This window comes from Callionymus lyra, chromosome 8 (assembly GCF_982586985.1).
Source record: "Callionymus lyra chromosome 8, fCalLyr1.hap1.1, whole genome shotgun sequence".
Classification (NCBI taxonomy): Eukaryota; Metazoa; Chordata; class Actinopteri; order Syngnathiformes; family Callionymidae; genus Callionymus; species Callionymus lyra.
In genome coordinates this window covers 10,744,252-10,759,018 of record NC_141825.1, presented here as the reverse complement: position 1 = coordinate 10,759,018, position 14,767 = coordinate 10,744,252, and the positions used below count along the sequence as shown (strand labels likewise).

Genomic DNA, 14,767 nt, shown 5'->3' with positions numbered 1-14,767 from the left:
AATTTACACTAATGGACAAGTACGTTTTACTCTTTCAACAATAATTGTCCGTTTGAATTAAAGCATAGAATTAGTCATCTAAAAACGTACTGCAGGTTTATATTCTCAGAGTGATGTTCAGATAGAAAGAGGAAATATACAATAGCAAAAAAAATACAATTAAGTGCATGAAAAAAACATCACCACAACGCTGAATAAGCAAGAGCTCTGGACTGACAGTTGTTTTTTGCATCTTTGTATATTTGATTGTATGTTGACGATGGTGTTCTGTATATGTGCGTCTCCTAGCTTTTAGAGACTTTTTGAAACAAGAGTTTGTTTTACTCATTTTTAATAGTCAAGGGTCACACGCGTGTATGACTGCTAGAGCGCGCAGCAGAGTGATTTTGAGTGTACAACAACCAAAACACACTCGCTCAAACCGATGGCAGTAATATCACTCCATAGACATCCACCATGATGTGACATGCGTTCCAAATCCCACCCCGTGATGACGGAATGGCGTAATCCCGCCCACGGCGTGTCGGCTCAGAGTCATGAAACTGTTTGTAAACAAGTCACCCACCAGGTAATTTTCATATATAAGGCGCTACGGATTACAAGGCGCACTGTTTTTTGAGCAATTTAAAGGCTTTTATGTGTGCCTTATAGTCCGAAAAATACAGTATGATATTTCAGAAAAAAATCATGGATTATTTTTCTAAATAAAACACTTTTTACACAGTAATATTAAATAGAACATACTTTTTATTTTCTTTCTGTGGGGCCCGGTCCACGAACTGGGGACCCCTGATCCAAAAAATACTTTCTCTTCATTAAAAGATTAAAGGCACAAAACCACATGAATCTACTCTCTTTAGGTCCGAGATATAAAAGTATCGTATGCTAAATTTAACCTTAACACAAATATTTGTTGAAAACACTGTCGTTGTAAGAAGTGACATGACGTAGTCATCTTTCGGCCACATTGACATTCTGCAGAGAGACAACGGAAAAGAGACTCACTGCTCCCTCGTCCTCCCGGCTGTCGCTGGCGTCTTCGCTCCTGTGGTGCCCCGCCGAAGAGCGAGCGTCCCTCTTGCGGCTGGCGTCCGTCCCCTCCGTCTGCCTGTCTCCATCTGAGCCAAGGTGAAAACACAAATAGTGCTTGAGAGCCAGGGCGACATTTTGTCATGAATTTTAATGAGCCGAAATAGCTCCAAAGTCGTCGTTCGTCATTGTATAGAAAAAAAAAAAAAAAGTAAATGTTGGCCTCATAACAATAATCCTTGGCTGGGAAATTTAATAAGTCGATGCAAGTTTTCAGGGGATGTTTGAGAGGAGATAAAAAGTAATTGGAGAAAGAAAAACAGGAAGTTGGAGAGAAGATGAGGCAAGTTTATCTTTCACAGATGGATGATGGGAGCAGCAGAAATTATGTACAGTTAAAATTAGGTCTTTATTGATCTAAGGTGAAGTCATAAATAAAATGCTAGACAAGCACTGGGATGGTGCATTCCTCTGCCAAAGACAACATTTCACATGGCTTTATAAAACAGCACTCAACAGTTCTACTCATTTCTTAAAACTTCTGTGATTAAAAAAGGAAGTTCCCTGACCATTAAACCTAAAGGTCCCCGGTTTCAAACTCAAATCTGGATTCAAAAAAAGGAATAGACAATATTGCACTGTTACTGCCGGTTATCGACAGTTTTAGTACATTTTGTTCGGCCCTCAATCTTGTTTTCTAAAATATATTGGCCACTTGTATGATTGATTTCGACAGACCTGTTGTATGTGGTGAACCAATGGGCCACTGGTGAGTTAAGCTCTGCTGCATTCCAGACTTGGTTCGTACATTAAAATAATATCAAACGAACAATGATAAATCCTTTTGTCACAAGACTCACGTTGAAGTTGATTTCTTATATTGATTCAATGTAAGATTTATGACGTCAAGTTGTCCTGTTCTATATAGCGTAGGACGCGTAAACAGCAGCTTTCAGAAGCAACGGGCGAATAAAGAGTCCTCAAAATAAAATAAAATAAAAACAAAATTCATGGAGCCAAGATCGAAGATCTAATAGTTCGATGTCCAATACAATTGTTAAAAGTTTCTTCTATCTTCTGTTTATCTATAACAGCTGTCAGGACAAACCCGATTGCAGAGGCAGGAAACAGAATTAATGAACTACTTTATTATGAAAAGGCTCAGAAAAAGAGCAGACACTGATTTAAAAAGTTACAAAAACATCGGGCAAACTGAAATGAATAGACACTACAAGAAGGCAACACAAGTACCAGTAATGTTTGACAAAGAAGAAGGTGAGACGAAGACACAGGTGACACGAATCAGGGCAATCAGGTCGGGAGCACAACAGGAAGTTGACGAACACACGGGGATCAGGACTTCACAATAAAACCAGGAAGTGAGACAAATGGTCACATACAAGACAGGACATGACAACAGCCAGATAGAACAAAAACACAATCTACAGGGTGAAGGTGATAAACAACGCTGACTTTTAAAATGCACATTTTGAACAATATAAAATAAAAAGCTCTTTGAGGTAAGCATATGGTAAACACATTTTTATTCTAAGTACTAAATGTTTGAGAGAAAAAGAATTCATGAATATTTGATGCAATAAAAAGGAGGATATTCAAGCCCACGCAGGTAATACTACTGTTAACAGCTACACATTGAATAAGGCTCCTCGGAGCTGCCCGTGATTGTGTTTTCAAGCAACAGTTTGACTTTTTTTTTTTAAACATTGATTTAAATGTGATACTCGCTGGCTTTTGCGATGTCGCTGTGCCTCAGATGGGCTGCAATAATAGCTGGCGCCTGTGTCATTGACTCCGCCATTACAATCAGGATGGAGGGTTTCGCAGACCACAGATGTATTACACCGATAGTGGGTCTGTGCCGGGTGAGGAGCGCACACACACACACTCACACAAACACACAAACAGAGAGAGAGATACACACACCTGGGTAAAGCTTAACGTGAAAATAAGATTACAATTTTAGTACATAAATACAAAATGGATAGAGAAATGGAAAAAAAATTAAATAAACCTCATGTTAATAAACTGCAGTACTCTATTTTGTGAAGCACAGTAAAGTTATTTATTTGATTTGTTGAGAAAATGTGTGTTGTTCTATTATATATTTACATTTAAGAGGGTTTTCTTTCATTAATATTTGTATTTATTTTCAAAACAGTAAAACAATTGTACATTTTTGAGTCGTTTTTCAAACATTTTCCAGGATGTTGCAAAAATACCGCGATAATATTGATAACCATGATCATTTTGGTCAAAACTAAAGTGACATCAAACAGAAATGTCTTCCCACTTTTTTTTTAAATCTACAACTGTAAAGTAACAGAACATTTCCACCTTCTCAGGTTTGATCCAATGAGATGTAAGAAAAAGAGTGAAATTATCTCATTGAAATTAGTTTATTTTTAATTTTATGTAGCTTTTTTTATAGCAAAATCCTGAATGATGGGTGTAAAAGGTACCTTAACATCAGCCTGCCTACTTATTTACATGTTAATTTAAGTCATTCAAGCGAGTAAACCATAAGTCAATGGCTCCTCAGATCTCCGTTTAAGCATATTTCTGTGCACATTAAGAGCAGAATGAGGTGAGGCCTCGTCTCGACTCCATTAACGCATGCGACCACAGCAGGAGCGGGAGGCGGAACTCTCACATCACACCAATTTGGAAGTAAAATAACTCTTGCCGCACCGAAGGAGGGAGAGAGGAACAGAATAAAATCTCATTCAGGCTTCATATTTGAATTACAAAAGGACTTTTGTTATCAAGCAGACACGAAACATTCTCTTGGAAATGAAAACACCTTGTGTATTTGTTGTTGCTGTGTGCTTACCACGCGGCGGAAATATATTTGTGTGAGGACAGTAATCTGCTAAAGCTGAGAGAGATTGATTTGATGTCTGCACCGCTCAGACGGAGAGACAAAAAGACATTTATTTGACCTCCAAACCAGACAGAGATGAAAAATTGTCAATATACCCACAAATGTAACCACAAAACACGACTTTGTCAGAGTCTGCTGTACAACGAGGACGAGTATAGGAGCACGATAAGAAAATCATCTGAAGATCAACACCTTAAGGAACAAGGAGCTAGTCTTGGACTCTGGGAGGTCCAGACCACAACCAAGCCCAGGATTGCAGAAAGTACTACGCACAGTGTGGTCGGACAAACATCTTGACTGGTCATTTAACAGCATCTGTACAAGAAGGTCCAAAGTAAATTGTACTTACTTACTTAACTTAGATCATTGAAAGTCCTCTGACAGTTGCAGAAAACAGAACACACTACACATGGATGATGCCAACAACCTCCTACACACTGACCACGAATTGAAATCTTCCTGTTGGACTTTGGTGTAAACTGAACTTATTTATTTATATGTTCTTCTGTTCTGTTAACTGCTGTGTAGCGATCGGAATTGTAAGGGAATAATTAAATACTATATATATATATATATATATATATATATATATATATATATACACACAAGTACAATTGAAAATGTATACTAAATATTTGTGTGTTTTCTGACCATGTCTGTGTTCAAAGAAATTATTCAAATGTTTATTTCTCTCCCTTTTTTGTATATGTCTCTTATTTCCGTGTTCTTCTCATTGAATGAGCAACAGATTAGCTAATTGGCTAGTAGTCAAATTGGAGGTGTTTCGATTTTCATTTATTTTTTCTGAGGAAAACAACAGTGAGGTAGACAACTATATAATTAAAAATATTATTAATAATTCTTTTAATATATTTGGGAGAAAATAATGAGAAAATAGTTGCCATTTAGTGGGCAAGAAAATAAAAATTTTTACGTGCAAGCTAACTTTGTATTATCCTCTATGAGTACAACCCAACAATAATAAAAAATAATCAAATAAATAATTGGAATTGCTTTGTGACACGTCTTTGCAAAAAAAAGTTGTTTTCGTTGTTTTTTATTCATACAGGTCTGGCAACCTTCACCACTACTTGAAATTAGTAATTTTGTCGTTTCATTTTTAGTTTTTTGTAGTCATTACTGTTAGAACGGTTTGCAATAAAGTCAGGACTTGACATCGCAAAAGTACACTTTGTATTTTCTTTCTCCAAATGTTGGAACTCACAACATTGTTATTTAAGTCCGCAGGGAGTTTTTGTCCACGAGAAAGTGACAGTTTACAGTTTCAGCAGCAGTTGTCTCTCTCTCAGAGTTCCTGTGTTTCCTCCATCCTCTTCCTGTCAACATTTCGGAAAATAATGGGAAGCCACGATTCCTCTCTACTGCATTTTCTCCTCTATTAACAGATGTAGCGCTGCGACATCATGACATGTACACCTGTTCGCCCCCAAGACCTTTTCCTGCAGGTGTTGGATCCGGTTTAAAACGCAGAGGATTTCATTTCCAACATGGCATTTCAACTCGCGCGAAGAGTGTGAAGCAGGGAATACGAGGTGACCTTTAAGAAAAGTTCGAGCGTGGAGGACTCGGATGCCGAACCGTGAGAGGCTTTCTTCCAGTCTCCAATGCACGCTCTAATGAAGTAATGACTGGCAGGTTAATGGAAAACCGCCAGAAGCTGACAATCCGGGTGAATACTAATCATTCAGGAGACACTTCCCTCAAGTTCAGCCACTTATGTTAAACACAGCAGCACTTTCTCCGCAGAAAAACATGTTGGGATTAATACATACGACAATACCTCACCAGGTTATTTACCCTGGTTAGTTTTCTTGCTTTCACTTGGTTCTTGTTGCCAGGATACATATATTCTGTAGCTATATATATGAATAATGAAGTATCTGTCACTCAGATGGTAATAATATCGTCTACAATGCGACCTTGTCAAAAACAATAAAGCTCGAAAAAATTTACTTTACGTATCTCTAACTGACAGGAAAGATTTTAGTTTTTTAAAGAGGAAAAAACAGCTTCATAGAGCAATGTTATTAAAGCCAATGTCGGTACGGTTTAAAGGGTGTTTCTGGCTCCCCCTGGTGTTAGAAGAGTATCAATACAAATGTACGTAAAAAAAAAACTGTCAGTTTCAGTCGGATTCCGGACGAATCTGGCAGGCCTAAAATAGGATTGGCTGATAAAATTGTGCCCAGTCAGTTGAAGCCGGGGCGACTAACTTCAAGGGAAGGAAGTGAATGGGTCACTTCTTTCTCACTTTCTCAGTCAGGTCAAGAACTATCCTTTTCAGTGCAAATTCAAGAAAACTGAATGTAAACAGGAATTTAAACGAAAGAAAAAAACCTGGGGGAAAAAAGCACCACCCATAGAGTATGTGCCAATAGTAAAAATGTGTGTCTGAGATCCAAGCAAAAATGTTTAGCTGTGAAAGTGAGCTCTCTGAAGCCAGCCTCAAGTGGACACTTGATGAACTGCACGTTGTTGCACTCTCACTTGGCACCAGGGCAAAGATACGTTATGAAGAGTATTGTAAATATAAATGGATTTTTCCTAAATTCAATCAATAATGGCTCGAAACATTGACAAAAAAAGTTACAATAAACATGTCAAAATATTATTTAGTGCTGCTTTAAGTTCCAGCTTGAGCCTTTAATGAGAAATATGTTGCAGCCCCCATGACTTCAATCCAATATCCCACTTGTTCAGACTCACCAGCTTTACTGCTCCAGGGCTCATCCTAAAAATAAATAAGCCGATGAATGTCAGCAGGAGAAGAATTTAAAATAAACGTAAATACGAATATTTCAGGAAAATCAAGAAGTCAAGAATCTTAGCTCGAAGTAAGAGCTGCATACAGGAAATAAAGTGGTCCATCTTTCCCAAGGTCACTGATACATTACTCAGCACCAGCCATGAAGACGAGCTAGTTGAGGCAAACTAATATGGTACCTGGTGTCAGCGGAGAGGATGTGAGCGGCGGAGAAGGGATGCGACACTTCTGTCGCTTACTGTCATGTTCTAAACCCACATGCTTGCTGTTGCAGCGGCTGTTTTGTCATTAACGCTGATTCAAACGAACATCGTGACACTATTCTGTTGCTCCGCTGCCACAGACAAGAGAAATTGAAGATACTTCTTCCATAAATGTAAAGAATCCTCCTTCATTTTCGTAGACGGACCGACAGGCTATTTTGTTTTTTTGAATCTGCACTCGAAGCGCCAATCCAGCGTGACAGACTGATTAAAACGTAAAACAAAAAAGAGCTCTTTTTTCGAATTCATGTGGAGAACATGCACATGTAGTATCTCACCAAAAAAAAAACAACATTTTCTTCAACTTCACCTGAGTATTCTCGAAATAATCGCTTCGGTACAAGAGCTTCTCTGAGTCCCTTTGGTAAACAACTAACGGCACAATGGCCCTCCTGCTATTTCTATTCAAGACCGCGGCTCTTGTTGTTTGCCAGCAATGTGTTGCGGGCTGTAAGCTTTGAAAAGAAAAGAGCCGAAGTGATAAAAGCGGCGAAAAATGAAAGTGTCAAAATGTCACGCATTCAAAACAGAACCACAGTGAGTAGCAATCAAACAATTAGATTAATAATGTTTACTAATAAAACATAATTGTCTCACAATACAAAGGGTGTTTGAAATTACATTTTATTCAACAAGGTTTTCGTAAAAAAGTATCCTGAAAATGAGTGGTTACAGACTTGGCCTCAACAAAACGTTGGCGTCACATGGTTATGAAAAATAATCTTTTCATAGACCTATGTAGGACATACCTCTGATATGTTTTTAACCCTGTCCTGATTGCAGTTCCCCTTTTGTCATTCTATTTCATTTTTTTGGTTAACAATGCAATAAGTTCTTGGCCTTATCCGAAGACCTATATGGATGTAAATAAAACTACAGTAATGTAAATTTCAAATTCTGGCTAAGTATCAGTCGGTAAATTATTTTGGTGAGGCTTGCTGATGGGAAAGTCCTAAGCTAAAGTATATTTATCCAATTTACTTAAACACATTTAATGATATTATCTCACTGATTGTACATTTCCATCACTGCTTATATAATATAATATATTAAATATATGATGAACAGCTTGTGAAACTGTGATATAACGGCGAACTAACAGCTCTGTGCTTCAGAAACAAATGTATAGACATGTAAACTCTTCTTCTTTCTTTAAACCAGGTCTGATTTCTATTCTTTGTTTAAGTTAATAATAATAATAAACAGTTGACATATTGAATCTAAAAAAGTTTACCACCTAACCTAGTTTTTTATACACTTATTACTTATTTAACACTCAATCACAAATCTCAAGTTGTTGTTTTTTTATTTATAAGCAATTGCTGTGATTTTTCTTGAATCCAAAAAGTAGCTGAAATGAGGGAAATCTTCTGTATCTAATGTTTATTAAATATTAATTTAATCAAAATAAACATATTTAAAGTTTTATAGAATTCTCTGTCCCCTTGAAATTCACTAAATGTTAACCTCAAGCTAAAGTTTGAGGTGAAAAATAGTACTTAGCTTATTTTATTTATTTGTTCAAACAATTTCAAAAGGATTGTTTCAACCTACTCACAAAAATAGTTCAGTAATGCCATTTTTGATTAAAAATAAAACTGAAACATTCAAGTTCATTTCAACATATTATCTGTATAATGGTCTGAGATGCATGTATAAAATGGAAAAACAAAAAACGCTTCATCTATTGCTATCGATTTCTGCACGAGTGCTAAATGCTGCAGCCATTAGTCCATATTTTGAGATTTACTGCAAACACCAGATACACATTAATGATCTCACTTACAGTGGCATAAGTGGCACCGACCACAAAATCATTACTCTCTCAAAGGACATCATCTCCTACAATGAACGCTATAAGCTGGCATTTAAAAAAAAAATAGTCTTGCAGTGATCCAGAAGAAGCCGGAGGTATCAAGGGGGCTGTTCTGTGTGCGAAAGTGCTCCAGCACATTTATCTGTCTTGTCCTTAACGGCAAAAAAACCCACTGAACCTAAGTGCAATTCTTGCAACTCAATCTCCTAACCAACCTTTGCGTATCGATGATAAGACGCGAGCACTGCAGGTTTTTTTTCCTTTCTTAGTCGACAATATCCCGGGTCGACACGCCCGCCTGCTCCTCTGAGAGCCGAGGAGCTGTATTTAGAGTTGCCCTTCGTCAAACCTCTATTGTACCGAGCTTCTTTTGACCAACTCATGCTGTCTCCACATGACCTTTGCGGTTGTTTTTCCGCCTGCTGAACCGCTGCTGACTGCACACTTCATCATTTTTTTCAACCTGTGGTAACGGCCCGGGACTCTGAGCTGCTGGTTCAGCTCCCACTACGAGCCGAGCATCACGCTTGATTGGAGTTGATGTGAGGGAGTTTGGAGGCAACTTTAGCACAAAAATAAAACGGATCAATAGTCGTGTTGTTTTCAGGGCTGGAGGAAAAAACAACTTCAACCACATGTTTTTCCCCTTTTGGCACGTTGTCAATCTCAACAATTTTGATTCGTATGTCGAGAGGTTTTTGACTCAGAGCAAATATTGGATTACAAAAGCACCTTTGATTTAATAGATTAATCAAAGAAAATGAAAATATCATTTGTGTACTAATATATTATCTCTCTCACATGTATCAGGTTTACACATTTTCATACACTTCATGTTTCGTCTGCTGCTGGAGTTGCAGTTTCCTGATCCGTCCAGGGACAGAGCTGCCTTGCACAAATTCTTAAACTTTATTTATTTATTTATTTAATCCAAAACCTTGATAACAAAATGGTACACTCAGCATTTATTAATGAGGCCACATAGTGCATTACACTCATTTATTGAGCAAGTAAATAAACCAGTAAAATGCCGGAAATAAATATGTCCATTAAACAAATAAAGTATATATTTTATATCTAAGTAAGAATGGAAAAAAAATTCCATATCTAAACTTCCAACTTAAGCGAGTTCGATTGTTAAAATCTTTGTCAGTTGTTAATACTTTGCGAACGAATGACTCACAAATCAAACTTGTCACAGTAACAGTACTTTCAGAAAAATCCAGATATGTTGAATAAAAAGATATATATATATATATTGTCCAAACTTTAGAAATGTAAGTTTTATACTTTTAATGTATTTTTCCATAAAGTTTTCTCTTGTTTAATTGCTAAAGCAACGTCTCAGCCAGATGAACCATCTGTACGGCAGATGGTAGACAATGTCGATCACCAATGTCAATGCTTGTCTTTTTTTTGTGTCTCCTTTGAGCATTTTCAAAAGTATCAGTTTGACAGCAGTAAAGGGAGTAAACGACGCCCATCCCTGGATACCACAGCGCTGAACTGGGTTATATTAAAAAAACTAAAAAAAAATTCATTGCAAAGAATTGAACATTTTGGTGAGAGAAAGAACACTTTTTAAAAATGACCTTAACAGACTTATACACACTCAAAAATATACATTTTGCTGAATATCATACCGGATATGTGAATAGTAAAGTGATAGTTCACCCAAAATTCAAATTTTAATCATATTTCTACTCACTCAAGTTTGGGATTATTTCCATGGTGATCTGTTCCTACAAGAGTTAAAGGCAACAATGTAAGTCCAAGCTAATGTAGCAAACAGGGCAAAATACATTCAAATACCTCAGTACATTACAGATATGTAGTATTGAGGTATTTGGATTTTGTTGTCTTTTTGGACAAAGAAAAGTGAGCTCTGTTCATGACTGTTATATAGACATGTGCTTCCAACAAACGCAGATTAATCTCAATCCTTAGACGACACAAGTGGGTAGAAAATGAGTCAAATTTTGATCACTTTAATATAGAATACATGAAGCAGCAATACTGAAATGTAAGACTCTCAGAAATACACAACTCACTGTGTTTTCAGCTAAAGCTGAACTGAACAGGTCAGTCAAGTGCAGGTCCAGAACTCTACAAAAACCTATAGCTGAACTTCATTAAAGGTCCAGAACACAGTTCCAACACCTGCCGTGATGAAAGCGCAGGCAGACTAACAAGCTAAAGGTCATAAAATAAACCCTGGCAAAGGTTCCAGCTTCTATGTGAGGGAAAATCCTTTGATTCCACATCAGAGAGCAAATGTGCATCTCCATCGTTTTTCTAACCCTCCGCCCGGCTCTCCTCTGGAACGGCTTCCTCTTCCTTTAAACCCTCCTCTGAGCCCGGGTCACACAAGAGACTGACATCAAAAGTATCAGGAAAGAAAGAAGACGTGACAAACAAGTCTCCGGGCTACGTCTCCAAAGTCCACCAGAAACATCTGAGAATGTATGTCGCTCACTCACGTCCATGCTAACCCTAGTTGGCAGGATAAAGATGAATTTAAATAAAAGCATGTTAGTGGAGATCATCGAAAATGGTGAACATGAATTAATCCCACATACTAGAATCGAGCCTCGGGATGTCAAACATGCCAAGGTTCCCTCCTCCAACACAAATTGAATCAGGGATGAACAGAGAAGAATGTAGATGGATAACTGGAAAGAATATTTGGGAATTTGAGTGAGTAGAAATTGGAAAAAAATAGCAGGAAAAGAAGGTCCAAAAATATCTATATCCCAGTAGTATTACACAAATATTTTATTAACTTTCGTCCCGTTGGTTTAAAAGTGCATGTTTCCTTTCTCTGTGTTTATTTTCCAGAAGACTGAATAAATAAATGAAAAGATAACTGACTCTAATCACTTCCTAGCAAGTCAACTTATCTAATTATGACTCATGCATCCGGGGGAGATTTCAAACCTGATCTTCTTAGTCTGAAAAACGTATTTATTGTGTTACATATATATTAATTAATTCATTTTCTGTGCCGCTAAATCCCATGTGAGGGTCGCGGGGCGGGCTGGAGCCTATCCCAGTTTCATTAAGCATGAGGCAGGGGACACCCTGGACAGGACGCCATTATTTTGCTGGAAACACAAAGACATACACTAACTCATACCTACGGACAATTTCCCCAAGTTCCCAATCAACCTCTGTATGTTTTTGGACTGTGGGAGGAGTGCCCGGAGTAAACCCACGCAACCCGACATGAAGGTGAACCTGGAAAACTTCTTGCTGTGATGAACAAAAGACGACAGTGCGCCTTATAATCCGGAGCATTTTATATATGAACATACCTGGTGGGTGAGTTGTTTACAAACACTTTCATGACTCTGCATGGGATTACGTCATTGCGTCATCATGGGGTGGGATTTATGACGCACGTCACATCATGGCGGACGTCTATGGAGTGATATTATAGCCACCAGTTTGAGCGACTGTGTCTTGGTTGTTGTACACTCAAAATCACTACTGTGCGCTCAACCAGTCATACACGTGCGTTCAACATGTCATACACGCACGCTCTAGCTGTCATACATGTGCTCAACTTCACTGCTGCTCGCTCAACAGTTGTCTGCTCACAACACCAGTCTCACGCGCCGCTGCTTGAAGCATTTTAATCATCATTTGAACATTGTTACCATGGGAGTGAACGGAGTTGTCAGAACGCTTAATAAAGTTTGACTTTATCTGACTGTTTTGTTGACATCCCCTTTAGCACAGCTTTATCTAGTGGATGCATAACGCACAGTCAAACGTTCACTGTATCTTTTATTCTATGCACTTTATAATCCTGTGCGCCCTATTTATGAAAACAGTTCTAAAATAGGCCATTCATTGAAGGTGCACGTTATAATCTGGTGCGCCTAATGGTGCGGAAAATACGGTATATATTTTTTATACTGCTTATCATAGTAATTTTGTGCAATGAAGTGTGTAAATAAGTACATTTTCCAGCTGTAAATTCAATAGAGTCTCATATTCGAGTGGTGACGCCTCCTCTCATCTCAGAGATGGCTAAATAAGACGACACGCATAAAAGTTCTTGCTCACGAAAAATCCCTCCATCAGCCGGTCACTACGCAACTCAGCTGCTCATTGATCGACCGCCTCTCTCTCCAGAACGCATTAAGAAAACAAGCTGCCACTTTTAACAAGCTCTTTTCTTCTATTCAATCTGATCCGACGTCACGGGCACACGGTAGACAACCGGCAATTGGCGACGTCAAACTGAGGGCTTGTCGGGGTTTTTTTCTCTCTCCTCGGCTCTGCAGCCAAGCATTCGTAGCTCAGATATTCTCTCCCTGCAGCGTGGCAGGGGGGCAGCATAAGTTTACCAGGCTTCGCTGAGACTGTGTCGGCCAAATGGAGTGAGCTAATTATAGCAAATAAACTGCCCTGATCTCTACCATTAGCCGGTTGGTAATGAAGCTGAGTGGAGGGCTGCTGGGACGATGATGAATCAGGCTGGCGGTGGGAGCTCCCTGGTCTTTAGTTTAGCTCCAACAAAACTGTTTCAGGAATCATTACCAGACTTAGCAGATCAGATACATTAAGACCCGAAAACCTTGCTCGTTTATTCTTCACCAAACAGCAACTAGTGTTTCGTTAAAGGTAGGCAAACAGACATATACTAAAATAAACTAGAAAAAGTGCATTTCCAGATGAAAATGCAGTGTGCATGCTGACCCTGCTGTGCTGTGGAAGTAGTAGTGGACTTAGTATTGAAAGTAGAAGTAGTAGTAGAATTAGTAGTAAAAGTATAAGTAGTAGTAGTATTAGTAGTAGAAAAGTAGTAGTGGAAGTAGAAGTGGAATTAGTAGTAAAAGTATAAGTAGTAGGTCAAGTGGAAGGAGTTGAAACATGAGTTGAAGAAAGAGTGGAAGAGGTAAAAGAAAGATAGAACATAGCCCGGATTTCAGAAACGATCTGAATTGATAAAAGTTTGAACGGTTCAAATCGGATAAATTTGTGGGAGGAGAAGCGGCACAAAGTTTAGGTCAGAAGGAAGGAGGATCTCAATACTGTGAATGCTTCCCAGCATTCACACAATAAATACAAATGAAATGAAAAAAAACGTTTTTGTGGGGGTAAATATTCAAAAGACGAATCGTTAAAAATTTAACGTGAAAAGTCATGACACCTTAAAAACGTGAATTTGTTGATTTTCTCTCTTTTGCTTTTTTTGCACTCTTTATAACAAAACTAAAACTAAAAATCTAATGTACCTAAAATACTCTGAACTGTACTTTAATTTATACATTTGAAACATCTCTTTGATTTGAAAAATCTTGTTTTTGTCTATGCTCAAAAAAAAGGTAACAAAGATGAGCTCATTTATCAATAACCACTTAATAAACTAGTAAAAAAAAAAAGGTTTTAATCCCGAAAAAAAGATGTAAAATAAATACAGATGGGGGAAAATCTTCTTAAATTTTAGGTTTTGAGTTTTTCAAGAGTAAATGGACATTTATTCATTAATTTTCCAGCACGTGTTTCTTTCTGGAAGAAACTTTATCAACCTCTGTATGTTTTTAGACAGTGGGAAGAAAACCAGACTTAACCAAAGCAAGCACAGGGAGAAAACATGAACTCCACACTAAAAAGGACACAGATAATCTCAAGCTGCAAGTAAGAGAATATATTTATATTCAAGCTAAAAACTTCTATAACTTCTTCATAAGATTGAGTTCAGTGACGGATAACGGCTTCAAAACTTCATTCCCGACGTTTCATTGACACGCCGGAGACGAGTTTGCGACACTAGCCGGACCGGTCCATTCACTGATTCAGTGTCATTTCAAATAATTGCCTTAAGAAGCAGACGGTTACTGAAACAGCTCCATATTGAGTTCTGACACCACAGAAGCCATGATTGACAGCCCTTGTCTGGCAAAGTGACTTCAGGCAGAGCGGGAGAGACGGACTCCTGAGAAGATGAATGACCGCTGACT

General features: G+C 38.0%; 1 protein-coding gene across 1 annotated transcript in view; it reads right to left on the bottom strand.

Moving 5' to 3' along the window:
- Positions 1-14,767, bottom strand: part of b4galnt4a (beta-1,4-N-acetyl-galactosaminyltransferase 4a) — a 185,524-nt gene that overhangs the window by 120,027 nt on the left and 50,730 nt on the right. Inside the window, exon 2 of the mRNA XM_087796670.1 lies at positions 1,006-1,118. Coding sequence (XP_087652796.1) covers positions 1,006-1,118 — 113 coding nt within the window. The remainder of the gene's footprint in view (positions 1-1,005; positions 1,119-14,767) is intronic.